At 31.6% G+C, this 19,009-nt stretch overlaps 1 protein-coding gene across 4 annotated transcripts; it reads right to left on the bottom strand.

Annotated features, from left to right (window-relative positions):
* Window positions 1–602: 602 nt before the first annotated feature.
* LOC139524105 (monocarboxylate transporter 14-like) lies at window positions 603–18,773 on the bottom strand. 4 transcript variants are annotated; one of them, XM_071318674.1, is made up of 8 exons: window positions 18,615–18,773; window positions 10,893–10,962; window positions 9,304–9,620; window positions 7,772–7,915; window positions 6,138–7,313; window positions 5,212–5,391; window positions 3,960–4,085; window positions 603–3,594 (listed from the first exon to the last, which is right to left on the bottom strand). In XM_071318674.1, exons 3-8 carry the CDS (start codon window positions 9,572–9,574, stop codon window positions 3,407–3,409), a joined length of 2,085 nt encoding a protein of 694 aa, XP_071174775.1. In that variant the 5' UTR covers window positions 9,575–9,620; window positions 10,893–10,962; window positions 18,615–18,773; the 3' UTR covers window positions 603–3,406. The 4 variants fall into 4 exon arrangements, with proteins under 4 accessions (XP_071174775.1, XP_071174778.1, XP_071174776.1 ...); XM_071318677.1 differs by having other exon boundaries at window positions 18,337–18,648; XM_071318675.1 differs by lacking the exon at window positions 18,615–18,773 and adding an exon at window positions 17,497–17,552.
* Window positions 18,774–19,009: the final 236 nt, after the last annotated feature.

Genomic DNA, 19,009 nt, shown 5'->3' with positions numbered 1-19,009 from the left:
AATAAAAGATGAAGAGCTATAATCCAAAAGGTCCAAAAAGTATAGCCAAATCCGTTGAAGAAATCAGAGCTTTGCATGAGGGAGATACATTCCTTAATTTATAATAATTTCTATCATTTTGTAACAGCAAATTTTAATAACACAAAAAATCTATAACTCTATACCCTCAACAGTCAAGTTTTAATCAATAACAGAAGCTCTTCGAACAATGAAATTTCGTATGTTTTAGTTTGATTTCATGACTCAACAAAAATCTTTTGACTTTGACTTTTTAGTCATATAGCTCTTGTACTGTTTCAGTTCTTATACATCCTTGCCTTAATACTGTTCGGCTTTGAACGTTTCTGATGAATTCAGATCCTGAGAAGCATTTCGGACGCATAAAATTTATTAAGTTTTTTATACAATTTTCTACCTTTACATCATTCTCACAATTGTCGCGAACAGTTATTGTACCTTGTGAAAAATATATCATACAACTGCTTTCATTTAAAGTCTTTTGAGAAAGCTTTGTTCCTTAAATATAGAGATGATCACAAAACGGATATGTGCTTAACAGCAATATGATATTTTAAGTAGCATTAGTAGATAGATAAATTCTGTTAAAAAGGATATATTTTATTAAAAAGAACGTTTGAAAATATGCAAGATATTTTTCTCCTACATTTTTTATTACAATAATAAAATAAAATATATCGCAAAAGTCAACATTTTATAATTAAAAAAATGTATTTCTTATATTACAAATGACATTTAGTATGATACCAAAGATAAGCTTGGCATTGTTCAATAGCTAAAACTAAACATTTTATAAATATACAAATAGTAGACTTTTCAACATTTAATGCAAAAAATAAGTTTTTTTCTTGTATAAGTCTTTGAATGATGATAAATGTGGATTAAAGATCGTATGCAGTTTTTGTGTAAGCGATGATTAATAAACACAGATATTTCTACGAACTCCTGTATATAAATAATTATTCACTAAAAGTCAAATTCCATTTAAACAAAATATAAGAAATACCAAATGCTCCATATTGTGTACATCATACTAAGACAGTTCTACTGTTCTTTATAATCATATCGACATCTCTTGTAGTCACAGGAAAAAAACATAATGACTACATATCCTGCTCCAATGTGTTTAAATGTTTTATGCATGCCACGCAAGAATATATTAAAACTGGTGATAGATGTATATATCTACGAACTGACCAAATATATAAAAACGCAATAAATATAAGAATTTCAAATATATACATGAACTATAAATAAAGATATACTATATTTGTAAATGCATCATAAATTCAAAGGAAGAAACTTACTAGACGATTTGTCTCATTAAAAAAGCAAGAAATGGATATCACCCGTAATAAAAATGAATCATCATTGTTTTAGTGGGATAAGTGGTCAGACTTAAAATTGATAATTATCAATGAAGCCAATATCTACTTTATAATATGGTATTCATATTCACAGTCGTATACGAGCCGAGAATACATTAGACAATAACTTATATCCAGTCAATTTAAGTACAGATTATAAAACTTTGAACTGTTCGAAATAGTAAGGTTTTTTCTACCCCGGGAATTTATTACCTTAGATATATTTGACAAAACCCTTCGGACTATTGTGATCTAATTGGTCTTTAACTTCGTACTTTATTTAGCCCCTTAACTTTTGTTTGTTTTGAACGTCACTGTCATTGTTTAGAAAACATGCGTCTGACATTCACAATTATATTTCAGATAGTTTTCGATTTATGAGTTGGACTGTCCTTCTGGTATCTTTCGTCCCTCTTTTATAAGCCTGGTGGTATCTTTGATCAGTTTTGTCTACATCCGACTTGAATTTCTACTCTCCACTCCAAGCAATGGTCAGAAGATAAACCAATACTTCTCGTCTTTAAATATTCGAAATAATTCAGTAAAGCATGCATTGTTTATGATATAGTATTGTTTTATGTGACTTATATTTGGTATTTTAAAAAGTCTGAAGAACCAAACTATATATAGTGTACCTATTAAATCGTCTTTTATAATTGATGTTGTATAAATATTGAGTTAACATGATTGACTTAGAAAGTATAGATTTGTTTACATAATCCATAACTATTGAATAATTGTTTTGTTGTCATTTATTTTTCTTTCATTAAATAAAGATTTCATTTCACAGAAGAATAAAAAAAATTGACATATTTATATATAAGATTGGGAAGGAAAACACAGCTATAACAAATAGCTTATAAATAATCATATTGTTAAAAATAATAAAAACACATCATATAGTGTCCTTATAAATAAAAAGCTTTGCAAAAGGAAACAATAAAACACATTTATACAAATGTAAAATGAAAACATCCTTTCGGATAAATATATATACCATATTATTCAAATTCAACATTATATAAATATGTGCATATATACTATTCTTGCTTACATGTTATCCTTCCAATTATCATACAAATTCTAAATAGAATATACACATGCATAACTCAACTCATGTACAAAATACACACAAACATGTATATTTATTTACAATAAAATATATTCATATTCGTATTGTAGTTCTAGCTGAACTAAGGTAAACAACTTAAAAATATTCAATTGAAGAATTATTGCAACTTACAATTATAAAATTAAAAGGAACATTAACTAAGAACTGATATATCTTGATAAAATTTCAAAGTATAGGATCTAAATATGTGAAAAAGATACAAACATCATGATTCAAATAGTATTGTCATTACAATCATGAAGCAAAAACTCATCTTTGATTATAAATAACAAATATGAACATTAATTGGCATTTACTGCATTGCACGGACAAATATGAAAATAATACGAATACATGAAATAATGCTTACTAAAATTGAAACAAAGAACAAACAAATGCAAGTTTCTTAATTGTGAATTGAAGCCTATTTTTAAAACAGATTACATATATTCCAAACGCCTTACACATTTAAAGAATTATATGTGTTACTAATGTAAGGGGGCTCATCTCCTTACTTTAGCAATTCTATTTAAACAATCAGTTCAATTCACATTACTGCCTATTCATCGGAGACAATTATTGTTATCAAATGCATTTAAAACAGGAAAAAGTAATTAATTAAAACATTAATACTGCAAAGCATTGCTCGCTGACATCTGATTGAATGTATGATTGTAAAGCATGTAGGAAACGTGCTTATATAATATAAATAAAGTTAAAAGACAATTCAGCACGAATAAAATAAAAAAAACAAGCTATTCTCTATATCTTCATTTAAACCACATTCTAGTGAAAACTGGATTAATAAAGAAACAATGATAATTATAAAATATCAGTAATAAAATCGTTCCTCGGGAGACAATTGACAAAGAAATTGAGAAAAGTAAAATTAATGAATTGGAATTATAATCTATACCGCCACTGGCTCTTCTGAAGGATCGTCCGCCATAAAGTCCATTTCTGTGTCATGTGTTAATGTATTGTTACGTTTAACACACGGTAAGTGTAACGCTAAATGGAATAAAGTTCCTACTAAAAACATTCCACCTCCAAAATAGAAAGATGCATCATAACTGCCAGTCAATTGAAATACATAGCCTGCAAAATATAATTATTTTGATTCAGAACTTTATAATCGACTTTTTTTACTTTTTAAAAATGCAGTTATCATTGGTAAGGTAAAACCAGGGATTTAATTCTTCCCTTATTTCAACAGGTTTAGTTTTACTTTAAAGTAATTTTGAGATAACAATGTTAATATAAACTCATCATAGATACCAGGACTAAATTTAGTATATGACAAATATTAATGTCATTTGACTTCTAATATCGCTAAAGGAAAAGGAAACTAAATTAAAAAAAAAAAGTAAATAATCATCGCGCTTTCGCTATTCACGCGTGAAAAATAACGAGAAACTAATGCTTTTGTGATTAAACTATAAGACTTAAAATATTCTACCAACCTGCCGAAGGGGGGCCATATATACCAGCAATACCACGGCATAATGTCAGCAAACCAAAAGCATTTGTCAGCTTACTGAGGCCCAGTAGGTCACATAAGATAATCGATGTCAGTGAGATGTAAGCAGCTATAAATAAAACATTTAAATTTGTAGAATATGCACCAAATAAAAACTAGTGTGTCTGCGAGTGTACTTTTGTTCACGTATGGACTCGTGTTGTCGTTTCAGTGTCTTTACAAACTTAACTTCCAATAGAGCCGATAAACACTGGTTTTGTAAAACAATTTCCTCTTAAAAGGCTGTCTCTATCCCACATAAAGGAATGAAAAACTTTATGAGATGCTTTGTTTAAACATATTTTATTGTCCAAAAAAATAACAATAGGATTAGATACAAGGTTTGCAACTTAGAAAGTCTTCTCTGCTGATGACCCCCCCCCTCCCTTCCAAAAAAAAAAGTTGTATGGATAAAACAAACAGAAGTTACAAAATCGCACTCTTTGGTTGAAATGCTGGGAAAATTCCAACAAATTATAATTAGGGGTTTTGAAGAAGTTGCAGATATCAAATGGGTACTCTCAACCAATAAAATATGGTAATACTAATGGAAGATTATCAGATTTTCATCAAATTTAATCAGGGGTAAAAAGATTTGGATTACAAGCCCACGTAATTCTTAAAAAACTCCGAAATAATGAAACATGATGTGCAAATGTTATCCTGTACAGACAGAGATCAAACACATATTAGTCAAGACGTGCTAAGACACTTACTAGCTGGAACAAATTTTTTTCAAACGTTACATCCCTTTTTCATTTATCTGAATTCAACTTAAAAAAACGATAACAATCGAACCTCATTCATAGATTCCTAAATTTTCAACTCCCAACGTGAAATACACCTTAGACGGATTTTGTCTTTATTAATACATGTAATATGTCCCTTTTAGTCATATCGTTCTTCGACTGCTTCGGTTCTTACACATTTTAGGCTTTCAAATATTCGGCTTTGGGCCTTCCTAATGAGGGTAAATCCAGACGAAATTAGATAGAATCATCAATTTTTTTCTATTTGTTCAGAAGTAGTTATGAATACAAAAGTGGAACTCACGTACAAACTTAAAAACCAATAAAAAAAAATCTGTGTCATGTTGGTCTCTTGTGGACAGTTGTCTCATTGGCAATCATACCACATCTTCTTTTTTTCTATATATCATTTCCAGCAAAATGTGTTTAATACAAAATATGACTTACAAACACACAATCCATAGACAACTGAGAATACAATCAACAGTTCATATGTTGTACATAGTGGCTGGAGGAACAGACTGATTGAACTGATAATAAGGGCCACGTTGTTGATTACAAGAGCATCGACGTTCTTCATGTCAGCCAACAGACCTGCTAAAATTCGACCAATGGTATTGGCAATACCTGAAATTAATGTATAACCATATCTATGGAGTAGAAGAAAAAAGTAGTTACTAGTTGAAAGGAAGGATTTGTATAGTAAGTATCAAAGCTTTCGTTCTGTCGAAATATAGAATTGAAAATGGAAATGGAGAAAGAATGAGAAGATAGAGATATTTAGTTTTTGTCGTTGGTTGTTGCCTATCAAAAAAACATTTTCGTTTATTGTTTTGTACATAAATAATACCTTTAGGTTTTTTTAAAATCTTCTTGAGAGGGGAACTCTTAATGCTTATTTAATGGTATAGAATTGATCATTGTTGAAGTTCGTTTGGTGACATATAATTGTTTTGATCTATAATGTGTAGTCGTATCATTAACAAAACAAAATCTTTTTTTGTATTTTATATATGACACGATATTCTTTAAAATAAAATGTTCTATTTCTTACATATTGATAAAATGAGTGTCCTTGTCTAGAAATATCTTTAAAACTAAAAGTTTGAGAGATATTGTGTTGATGGGTTGATTTTTTTAGTAAAAGTTAAATTTTATGACGGTAATATAATTCAATACATTTAAGTTGTGCTCACAATAATGTGTGTATATGTGTCTACGCAAAAACTTCTATATTCATGTAGCTCATTTCAAGAAAAACTTTCTTCAGTCTTTGTGGTAAGTGTTGCCTCATTGCCAACCATACCACATCTTTTTGTTTATTATCAATATTTACTCAGAATGATTATAACTGTTATATTTTGCATACTTACCGATAACTGAAAGAAGGAAAGCTGCTTCTGTACCGGGGACTCCTAAGCGCTGAGCCCGGTCAACGAGGAATGTGAAAGGAACATAAAATCCTGACATGGCAAATAAATTTCCCAGACATAACAAAGCAAAGTTTAAATCTAACAATAAGGAAAAGTCCAACATTTCTTTTAATGTGTCTACGACAGATTTTGGCAAACATGTGCAGTGATCCCATACTGATGTTTTTGGAACCTCTGACACACCTGGAATTGATGTAATACTAGTTACATAGCTATCAATATTGGGTTGAGAACGAAATTGAGGGATATGAACGATACTTCCGCTGTAAAATATGTCTTTTTTATACAATGGTCTAGCAAAGTCGTCTTTATGAGCAACAATATCTCGATATGATCCTATCCTCATTTGTGAACCAGCAGGTGGGTGCAGTTTTGGCTTTTTCTCCTTAACTTTCGTGTAGCCATTTTCTATCAATGGTTGAACTTCGTAAGCAGCAATAGCTATTCCATTGGATGGCCGATTTACTTGTATATCTGGTTGCGATTCTTTTGTATTGTCGTCTACAGAAACTGTCACCTTCTTATCTGTATTAGACGTCTGCGATCTGATGGACGATCTGATGGACGACTCTGCATTGGGCACAGACTCGTTGGGGGATAGTATGATTTTTGGAGTACCGGTTGGACTACTGGGATTGCTTTCTGGGTTTCCTTTGACAAAAAATTCACTCGGAACTGACCAAATGTCTGATTCCTCTTCGTTCAATTTATTTTCTCTCATAAGTTTTGCCTCTCTCAATTTGGCAAATGTTTTGAGGTCTTGAACACTAGACTCTGACTCCGTTGTGATTCTCCTGTTTCTTTGAGCTTTGACCTTGAAATGATGGCGCATTTCATCCTTGTCATCCTCGGTTATCACCTTTTTCACTTTCTTTTTTGGCTCTAACGGTCTCATTAACATTGCACAAACGAGACAATTCAGAATAATTCCGGCTTGTAAGAATAATAAGTTTCTCCAGTCAAAGACTTTCAACAAGTAATCATTCAGCGGAGAGAAAATAAAGGTACCAATACCTGAGCCACATACTGCAATACCTGTAGCTACAGCTCTCCTCTTCTCAAAATAGTAGCCAACACTTACAATAGATGGTAAATATATCATTCCAAAACCAAGACCTGAAAATGTCAAATCAAGTAAGCATAACTAATCTAACAGGCATAATAACATTTTTGAATAACAGCAGGTTAACTCTAGTATCGAAATACAAAAGCGAAAACAATCAAACATTAACCTGTACAGTATAGTTATCTAAAGATGATTATTATAAATAAAAATATAGATATCAAATTCATGCTGAAAATTTGTCCATTGTCTTTTTGCAACTTAAAACAATAGAAAAGTAGTTCCATACTGTAAAACTTCAAAATATTTTTGTAGTATTACTTTTTTTGTTAAATAAACAGTATAACAATCAGGATATAGATTTGTGTATTCAATAAGAAAATAATTGTTTCAGCATCTTTAAAGATAAAACAAATCTATATTAAAATTAACACAATCTTAAGGTTATAGTAACTTGCAGTAATAAGTATTTTTCAATAAAAATAGATTAATAAAAATATCCAATATTAACCTCCAAAAACACCGTAGAATAATATAAGTAAATCTAAATTTGGAGCAAATGATCCCAACATGAATCCTGCACATGCGACAATACTTCCTGTGAAAGCGACTGCTCGGCATCCAAATTTATTGACAAGCCCGCTCACTATCGGTCCTACAAAACAGACAAGAAATTTAAAACTTCCAGAATCGGTTATCTCTTAGTCTGCCTATGCAGTATTGCGACATGAAACATAACAAATATACTACACGACCATATGTGATATCATAGCTGCCTTTAAACCAGTAGTGTTTCTGCTTAAAATAAAGCGTAGAAACTTGATTTGTTATAGGAAAGACTCTTATTTCAGGTTATTATTGCCACATTTGAATCTTTTTATGTAACATTTTATCTTTGGCTGATAGAACCGTTGACAGTTGTGAAAAAAATACATGCTATTCATTTACTTTGTACATAGCCATTGAAAAGTTGGATTGAACAGAAACACTTAGTAGTTGTTTAGATATTATGGAAAACCGAAAAAAAATCTCAACAACAAAAAAGCACCTCTGACGTATATACTAAATTTAGTCCTGGTATCTATGATGAGTTTATCTGCTACTCAGACTTTATTCAACGTCACCAGTGTCTGAGTAGAAAGTTGACGAACCAGAGGTATGTAAAAGAAAGTCTCGTCCTTTTGTAAAAAGGTTCATCTAAAAATACCAGGACCTTTTTGATAATCATTCCGAATAACTTTCATAAATAATACACGATGGGCTTGAAGTATTGGATCTGGGTACTGGCATTGTTAATAGTCTTAAAAACGTGTTATATTATTCTTTTATTTGTCTTTATGAATATTACTTTTACTTTTTTTCTTTGTGACATTTTTCTTTGATTATATTTTCCCCATATAGTGATTAAAATTATAACACAATGTTGACCGATTTACCCCTATTTTTGACATTTTTACCTATAATGTCTGTTTGTTTGGTTCACACATCGTTGTCAATATAATGGAATATATGTGGAAGGATGATATACAAGTGAGAGGTTTAGATAGCTATAAAACCAAGTTTATTCCACCATTTTTTACATAACAAAATAACTATACCAAGTCTGCAATATGATAGTTTCTTTCCGTTCGTTTGGTGTGTTTGAGCTCTTGATTTTGCCATTTGACTACAGACTTTCAGTTTTGAATAATCCTCGGAGTTCGTAATTTTTGTTTTATAACTATTTTTTCAATAAACCTAAAAATCAAAATCCAACTCGAAAGTTAAGATTGAGTCCCTTCTTAATTTTTATAAGAATGTACTAGCATACAATGGCGCTCAACAATATGATTAACAAGACAAACTTTTACATCATCGGATTTCAAATGATTGGATTTCAGCGTTCCTGATGAAGGTTAATCCAGCGCTTCGGACGCAAGAAATTATTAAACGTGTTCCTTTCAATTATTATACATTTTAATTCATTATTAGACCGTAATATCATATTCGAAATTGATATACATAAATGTATTGTCTTGTATCATAAGAATCAATTTAAATTACCTGCACACAGGTAAACTCCACATAACAGGGACCCAACCAAAGCAACTTTGCTGTTGGGTGCTGAGAAATAATCAGCGAATATTGGCAGCAGTACTCCAAAGGCATATCCAATACCGTCCACGATGATGTTACAAACCAACGAAGCTAAGACTATCATCCAGCCCCATCCGCCATCTGGGGGTGTCGGGATGAAATCCTCCAAATCCCCTTCATCAAGAGACTCCTCCGACTCCACTCGCTTAACTTCAAGAACTTTACCATTTTCCGTCATTTTTTTCCTAAGGACTTAATTGTCCTCGCTTATAGATGAATGTCCACTGTGGAAACATAAGAAATATTAACAATAATATATTTTACGACATAAACAAAAACATTATTACCGGCCGAATAGTGTTATTGTCTATATTTACTGTATGAATTACCATGCCAGTGTGAAGGTTGCAAATAATTAAGTACAACCTTCATTGCGATCAAATGATGCGTATATGTATTTATATATTTACTTGTAGTGCTTCTTGGTTCTTAATCTGCTAGTAATTGAGTTTAGCGTTGAGATCTCGAGGTTGAGATAGCTATGAGAGTTTTAATTATTTCTAAACCACGTTAAAAAATATTAGTTATCTTGGTGTAATCAGGGGTGTACAGAATTTTACACCCCTGATTACACCAAGATAACGAATTTATTTCTTATGAACATTTCCTTAACTCATTTTGAAACCAGGATGTAAAATTGAAAAAATGGTAATGAAAAATTTACAGTGTAACATTTTTTTCAATGTCCTTGTTGCTGCGCATTGTAAAATACTTTTTACTTAATTTTTGGAAAAAGTCAGAAACATTTTTTTTCTTTGAGTTTTCCGGGAAAAAAATTTTTAAATATTTTTTAAAATTTTTTGGAAATTTTTTTTTTTTTTTTAAATTTAAACATTTTATTTTGATTATTTTTTTTTTTTGAATTTTTTTTTTTTTTTTTTTTTTTTTATCTTGGCAAAAAAAATAAAAAATTCTGAAATTTTTGGCAAAATTTTATTTATCCCGGGGTGAACCAGGGTAGGGTGTTATTTACACCGGGGTAATTAACCAATCAGATTGCAGTATTTTTGCTGCATAAGAAATAATATCGTTTCCTATACAGTTTACCTGACTAGGAATCAACATTACTATAATGTACTTCTTGCTATCCGTTCTCGCGGGGAAATTGAACAAAATAAAATTCACAACTGACTGACAAATAAATGTTTTATTGATGATGTTATTGGAAACCGATCTAGAAAGGAAATCTGGCGAAAATAGTAAATTATTTTTCAATATTGCCGTGAGAACAGATTGTGATTAGTAAATCAAAACGCGTTAGTTTGTATGCTTCCAATAATATTTTGAAGTGCGGTGTACTAAGACTATATATCTGTGTTGATAGGCATACTAAAAAGCATTCCATCAGCGATAAACTTAATACTCTATTAGCTTTAAACCGAATGTCCTTGAAGGACTAAAAATATATAAAACATAAATCTTATGTAAAATGCATTTAGTATGTCACTGACTTAGATACAAAACAATCTGTCACGTGATTTTATCCTACCACATACCTAAATAAATCTTGTTTTGGTCTGGCGGTCTTCAAGTGCCCTTCATTCTGAATAAATGACCGCAAAACCTCTGAAATAGATAGCAAATGTTTACTGTCCATGTTGTTTACGTATAGTTCCACAGCGGTCAAGGCAAATATATTCATATGTTGACAGTTGTAAAGCATTAAAAGCTTCCTACACATATCAACAACAAGATAATACACCATACTTATATTATGTATATATATTTGTTTATTTATTAACCAAAACTGACAGGCATAAGTTCTTATCTCGGACTTCTGATGATTTTGGACTCTTTAGTCATTGTCCTAGTGTGTACAAACGATCCACAAAAAGAAACTACACTCGGAAGATCCACTTGTATTAAACTAATACACTTGAACATTATCCTATTAATGTGAAGTGCTAGCTATCGAGTGGCATATTACTCAGTCGCTTAATACAATTTTGTAATAATATGTGTCATTACTTTTAAATAAATATTATAATTCATAGTCACATATTTGGATAATCTTTGGACTCCGCCTTCGTAGTAAGCATAGTATTCTAGATCTAATCTACCATACAGGTGCAACTGATAAAATTCTCAATCGAAGAGATGGTTCTCTAATAGAACTATATCTGTTTATATTTTAGTTCAAGGGTGGGGGATGGAAACTCAAACAGATTGCAATGAACGCCAAATTCCCTCAAATATAAAAGAGATGTAGTAGATTGCCAATGAGATGTAACTATTCACCAAAGTCCAAATAAAGTGATGTAAGCAACTATAACAACTATCTCAAAGTGAACCCCAAAAATCATTCAGATAAAGAAATGAAATAGAAGGTACAAAAGTACATCGTGTCAGTAAAAATCGGTGAATGTTTCAAAATATTCTGTCCAGCGATTAGGGATCAGTTGTGGGTAAAAAAATTCGGACGGAAAGGCAAACAGAGGAACGAACGCACGAAAAGACAGACGGACTCCCCGGCGCTATATACATACAACCTGCTTTAAAAAGCGGAAGTAAACTAATATCTCATAAAATCTAACAGTATCTGAAAGTACTTTAACAGAATTAACCACCAAGTCATCATATACTCGAATATCAGTCGAGGTACTTCCGATTAGATTCCATGCAGTAGAATAACGGTAAAATAAATAGTCTTTATCTGTTCCATAAAAAACTACTGAAGTACAGAAATGTGTGTTAGTTGTTCTGATGAATGAATAGTAAGATACAATCTTGACAATTTAGAACAGAAATGTTAGTTGTAATGTTACTATGACTTTTACACATAGTAAATTTGGCAACATTAGATATGAGACAAAAGCCTTACTCTGAAGAAATTTTACCCACATAAAATCTTTGTTTTAGATTATTATTATTCCTTGTTCATTTCCGTTTTTAAATTCCCTTGGAGTTCGATATTGTTGTAATTTTTTAATGGATGTATAATACCTTTGGTTTTCTAATTAAAGTGGTATAAAGAGGAGGTCTCCATTCAACAGAAAAGCGATGTACTAATATACTAAAACCTGATTGGTATTACCCCCCCCCCCCCCCCCCACCCCCAATAATACTATAGACGAAATATTCGAAACATTAACTAGTAATTTAACCTATGTCTTTAAGCTGAAAATAAAGATGTAATTGCATTTCAAGTAGTTATGCCGGGAACAGGTTGCGGCGCATGGTATAGCAGTATACGAAAGGAGATCCTGATAGTCTAAAGATGATATAGTATAATTTGTCAAACAGGACAAATTGCCGAGAGCGAAGGATTGGTATCTGAAAGTGAACGCATTGCCGCAGTCGCATTAACAGGGGCACATCTTAGCGACAAGGAAGAACATTAACTATAGTTTAAACTAAAGAGGTACGTGAAAGTCATATCCATCTTTAAAAATAGTTAAGCAGCATTACATGTCAGTTAACGAGTATGTTTAATGAGGCATGAATTGAAGGAAATGAATTAGCACTATTTATATATATAACAAACGATTCCTTAAAAAAAAAGAACCATTTATTAATTCAACTACGAAGAAACTATTTAGATGGAGCTAAACAAATTAAGCGAAAATCTTTACCTTTGAAATCAATCAGTACCGTTAACGTTCAAAATGCACGCGGGTTTATATGCACATCCTCTCAGATTAAAAATAAAGCAGAAACGCGTAAAAAGATGACATGTGATCGTTGAAATGTAAAATGCCAAGTTCGATCGAACAGATGCAAGGACGAGTGTAGACAAATATTTCAAAATTGATAATCTTCGAGTTTTCTGATAAAATGATAGACAATTGATGAAAATTAAATGAACTCATTTAAGATACTAGTACCAGGCTTAAAATGTTGTACGCGAGATGATCGTTTCATCTACAAAATACTCTTTGGCAAAGCGCGAATCTCAAGTTAAAAAGGCCAAATTAAGTACGAAGAAGAATAGCCTTGAAGACTCAAAATTCAATAAGGTTGCCACATACAGATAGGGGTAAAAAAAAAAAAATTAAGTTATCAATTTAAATGTGGTAATATTTACAAATTCAACAATAACGAAATATATATATATATATATAGACGAGTTAATAGACTCAATTGTTGCAACGTCTGTCAAGCATAATGCAAATTGAAATGTTTTGGGATGGCCAGTGTAGACCAGATTAAGTGAATGCACTCTGAGTTAGTTATCATGGATACTCTGATTTTCCGCGGGAAAAAAATAAGATGCCGGTGTAATTTCGAAGTCGAGAAGTATCTATAAATGCCAGAGGCGGATTTATGGGCGCAGGGTGCCAGCCTCCATCTTTGTTTTTCGTTATTGTATTATATAGGGAATCACTGAGCCATCGCTGGAGTGGCCCCTCTTATGGCAGTGCCCACCCTTTTTTATGAAAATTTCGGGATCCGCCACTGACTGCAGAAAGCTAAAACAACTTTCGACGTTTTCTGTTATATGAAACAAATCTGTACCTCATTTGTATGTCCGCAATTGAATGGTAAACTTCCCTTTTCTCTAGTTTGAACAAGTGTTTTTTGAATTTTTAGAATATGTTCATGTACTCATGCATTTATGTATTTACTGCCAGTTTTTCAAGAAAGTTTGTCAGTTTATTTTAGACTTATGAGATCGAATGTCCCTTTGGTATCGTTTTCCAAGTAATACTATTCGTTTTATTCTTGACGTTCGAGTATCCTTTGAAATACATAATAAGATTTAGATATATTAACATAATGCAGGTTTATATATACATGATAAGGTAAGCTATTAAACATTATAATTGTTGGACGACGATCAGTAAAATAATCATAAATGACAAAGTATTAATAAAATAAATGGAGAATGTGACCATGGGACACAGATGAGGCCTCCGCTTACATTTAACGTTATACATTGACACTACCCAAATTCGAACTTGATCAGTGTGCTGTGGTAATAAGCCTTGTGTATAAGTTTCAAGTATAAGTTGTGGCAAAATTAAGCTAGAGAACAATTGCGTACGGACGGACAGTGGTATCCTCCGGTTACGTCGGGGGCAAACAAAATAATATGTAAATTATGGTTTAAAATGGAAATGTTAACGTTAGAACAAACTATTACTTATGCATTAACAAAAGTCACACGAATTTAAGTCACATGGATTTAATCTGTTGTAATTGTGTAAAAGAAGACCAAACAATTCAATCCAAATTGCGTGTCTAAATTTCATATTTACTGACCCCCTTGTACTTAAAAGGTCATAATGGTCACTTGTCAAGATAGGTGTCGAAAAACGACACTGATTGACGTGTAGTGTATCAGCTATCAATCCGAGGACCTACATCTTTAATTGTATAAGCAGATAACTGTCATATTTGTCCTGAACTAAGTCAAGTTTTAAGGTAAATGTGTACGTTGTAGTGAGATAAGATATGACCGTGTTGTCCTTAGACCTGTAATACATTGATGTAGACCCAGGGGTGTTTGCTTTCTTTAATCTCGTAGGCAGGGCTATTCATGATTATTATTTGAAAGCATAATAGCATTATGTAATTGAAATCGAATACTTATAAATACTTAATTATGTCATTAAATTACAGCGAACTATAAATTAATATAGTTAACCCTGTTTAAATATTACAGTGATTTGTTTGTCGACTTAGTTCGGTAAAATGTTCAATACTAGCATCTTGAAGCATAGGTACTTGGGGACAGGACAATTTTTTTAGCCGTCCCCCTTTTTTCCAAAATCCGTTATGTTTTTGTTTTTCATTAATTTCAATTATTTTCGCGTTTTACTGTCTTAAAAAGAAATTATTTCACAAATTGCTGTGTCTCTTTTTCTACACAAGAGATGAACATGAACAATAAATTCGCTCCGACTTGAGCCTTTTTAATGGATTTTAAGGATGCATATTTTCCACATGTTTCTTTTTAATTTTTGAATCATATGTTTATGTTAAGATATGAACCAGTTTGGGATTCTTCATTTCCAGTGTGTTTATGGAGAATAATTTGTGTACACATTTTGAATAGTTAATGCAATTCCCAGATTGAGATATAAAGAATTTACAAATACAAAAGCAACACTAGGAAAGGCAAATCGGCGAGATGCATCTTTAACCAAAGTCAAAAGCTGACTAAACATATTCATTGCGTCCTTGTATACCTATAATGATATTGCGTACGTTTTAGAAAACGTCATCCATATAGGCCTAAACGTGCATTTTTATAATGTGTATGTACATGTAAATTTAGATTAATAGGACACTGACCCTAATGTGAGACAGTTTGTATCCTTGATGAATTATCAGCAAACTCTGAGTAAATATTTATATATCATAGGTTATCTTTAAATAGATAGAATATATTTCGGACTAGTCTTTAGGTGTGAACAGATATAGATATAGAGCAACTTCACACGTTTCCCCCTTGGAAATTCTTTGCTACGGGCCTGGGGGTCAAAGTTGTTTTCTCTCCTCTTTAACTACAAAATAAGAGAACCACTTTGACCTCTTTGTCCTAAATAGATTAGTACATCCATGTAACCTCACTTGTCCTATTATGCATACATGTACTCGTTTTCCGTGCGTTCTGCTATAAAGGCGCGAGACTTAGTCGAGTGTGTCAATGATTTGATAAACTATGGATAATTCAGAATGAATTTAACTGTTCCATTTATTTGGGGAACAAACCCATAAACGGTTCTTTAGATTCTCAAATGGCACATTAACTCCGGAAATATGCAATCTCTAGACCTTGACATATTATGCAAAAATGTCAATCAATATGCTTAAATTTCGAATATTGAAAAAATAGGGCCTACCTGACAACCAAATGGTCATCCCAATTAATACACGTTAGTCTAATATTAAATCTTGGAATCTTATTCCAAAGCTATGTTTAAAATCTGATCAAGTGAAAGTCAGGTGATTGCACTAACAAACGTGATGCTGTATTAGTCACATTGTAACACCATCAGGAATATTGATTAAATAAGTACGCGTAATAAATTGATCTAGATTAAATCATTATTCGATATTTTTTCATCTACCTCTTCATTATGCAATGTTACCAGGTATCACGCCATCATTGCTTGATGGTATCATGCATGATTCGCTTCAAAAACAAAACTACATACGTAAACTACAAACAGGATATAGCCATCGTTACAGAAAAAAAGACGTCCAAACAATGTGGGACCATAGATATAATAGTCATAGATCTATGGCTAGTATATCTATGGTGGGACTGAAAGGGTTGTTCTGCCGTGTAATTTAAAACAATAGTGCGACATAGTTAGTACGAAAAAAAATCAAACTGAATAATCCGGAAAAAAGTGGATCTGCAACAATAGGTATAACAGGATTTGGATTTAAAAATCATGCTTTTCTTTTCGGTCAACGATTTCAGAATTGTTATGCACTAACAAATAATAGAAAGGGCATCAAGTACTCATTTTTTCTGCAAAATCAAAGTTTATTAAACGTAAAAGCAGTTTAATAATCTAATCTAATAAATTAATATTTTGTGTTCAAACTAATTCAAAAACTAATATTACGCACGATTTATTTAAATACATGTAACTTCAAAACGATTAAAGAAGTTTGGTATTATGTTATTTATGATTACTTCACGCTTAACTTTGATTATTCTTGCTTACTCACGTCATCCAATTATACATTTCACGTTCCGGTCGAGACCAGATTTTGCTGACTATAGAAAATGTCCTAATGGATCTTAATAAATCTTCTTTTTTTTAAATAGAATACAACTACATGTTTTAGTTTAACGCACCTCCGTTTCGTTTGATCCTTTAATTTCTAAAATTAAACAACATGTAACGAACAACAGGACTAAATTACCTAAACTTCTCCGAAAAAAACAAAACTCTAATCCGCATTGAAATTTTGCTTGACTGCATTTTTCGCAAATCTTGACAGAACACCCAACTAACTCTGCAGTTGCCGTTTTATATTAAACATGATTGTCCTTTGTAAAACTCTAATTCAATTTCACGAAGAATCATCACACAAATAAGAAAAGCAACAGTTTTGTAAATTTGTAAAGAAAATAAAAGGTCACAAGTTCATCATCTCTCATCCGTCCCCAAATTAATTTGAATAATGAATGCTTACCAATCCAACAGGAGGGTTATCTCCTTCTGACCACTATAAAGGATTTAGGCCGTGTACAATTTAAGAATATTTTAAAAGTAAATAACCGATTATACGTAAACAAACATATATGCTTTAAAACGACAGACCATTGAAGATTAAAATTTCTACAAACTATTACATGCTATAGTGACGCCACATATAATAAGTCTCTTCGTTCAAAATATCCCAAGACTTTGAACCTATATTAATCGTTAAAAGGGAAGTTTTTAAAATTGATGACACCATTTCTTTTTCAGAATTTTGTTATCACTAATTTGTTATTTTACATACTCAGACTGCAATATTTTTTGAAAGTTTCAATTATTTTTAGTTAAAATTATAATTTCTCCTTGACATTGTGGATACTTTTGAAAAGTACAGTTATACAGTTTATAATTACGGAACACAGACTGGTTGTCAATCTATTAATAAAAGTTGATGACATATATATGGACCAACAAATCAATATTGATAAATTAGTAAGCAAAATCGAATACGATCGAAATATATTATGTAATCAGTACCTGGAATTTCTGCTGACAATCAATATTTGTCAGAATATTTGAAAAGGAAGTAATGTATGCATGTTTGGTCAACATGGTCAAGTGGATATCGATATGGTGTAATCACTTCAAATTCAATAAATTACACAAATTCCGATATGAAATTTGTTTTTGGACCGTTGCCAGGATACAAAATTAATAAACTGTAGCAAATGAATTATTATTAATCTATACCAACAGATAAAAGATCGTTGTTTATTTAAATAAATTATTGCAAACACCTCCATTGAAATGCTTTGAATACATGTACAGTTACCTTTTGAAAAGACGAAAAAAATGTGGCTCAGTGTGTCAAGGCAATGTTAATATTTGTATAACTTTAACTTCTTGTCTTGAATATGTATTTAATTAGCCACTGGACGTTAAACAGCCATCCGTCATCATCATCATCATCCATTGTGAATAATGGTGTTTTCGTGTAAAATATGTGTTTATTTGACCTAAATTCAGCTAACGAAAAAGAAAACAAGAACACATGTTTAAATAAAATTTACAAAATATTTATCCGGTTCAATTAAGACACTATATGCTTACCTTGACTATTTGATCACCAAAATTTAATGACAATGTGTAAAATCTCGGAATAAAGACATTATTCGTACGCTGCATCAGCTGATCAATGATATAAATAGAACAATTGATCTATATTCACACCGAGGCACTTCCGACGGGAAATTCCTCTTTATTCATACCGCCCTTGTTCACAAGATCAATTCTTTTTAAGTGTGATTCATACGGGATACGTAGGTCGTCGAATCAAAGCTTTATGTCCATACAAAAAGAGGGTTTTTGCTTTGTCAACAAAAAGTAAATGTTCATACGTTACTGTCGTATTAAGAGATGACCGTAATTCTTTTGATCTTAACCCTTAATTTATATTTATACTATACAAGTGAGGTTAACGATTTCACACTCATAGGAGTCAAGGT

This window comes from Mytilus edulis, chromosome 5 (assembly GCF_963676685.1).
Source record: "Mytilus edulis chromosome 5, xbMytEdul2.2, whole genome shotgun sequence".
Lineage (NCBI taxonomy): Eukaryota > Metazoa > Mollusca > Bivalvia > Mytilida > Mytilidae > Mytilus > Mytilus edulis.
Note: the sequence above shows the minus strand (reverse complement) of the source record. Positions and strands in the feature narration are given on the sequence as shown.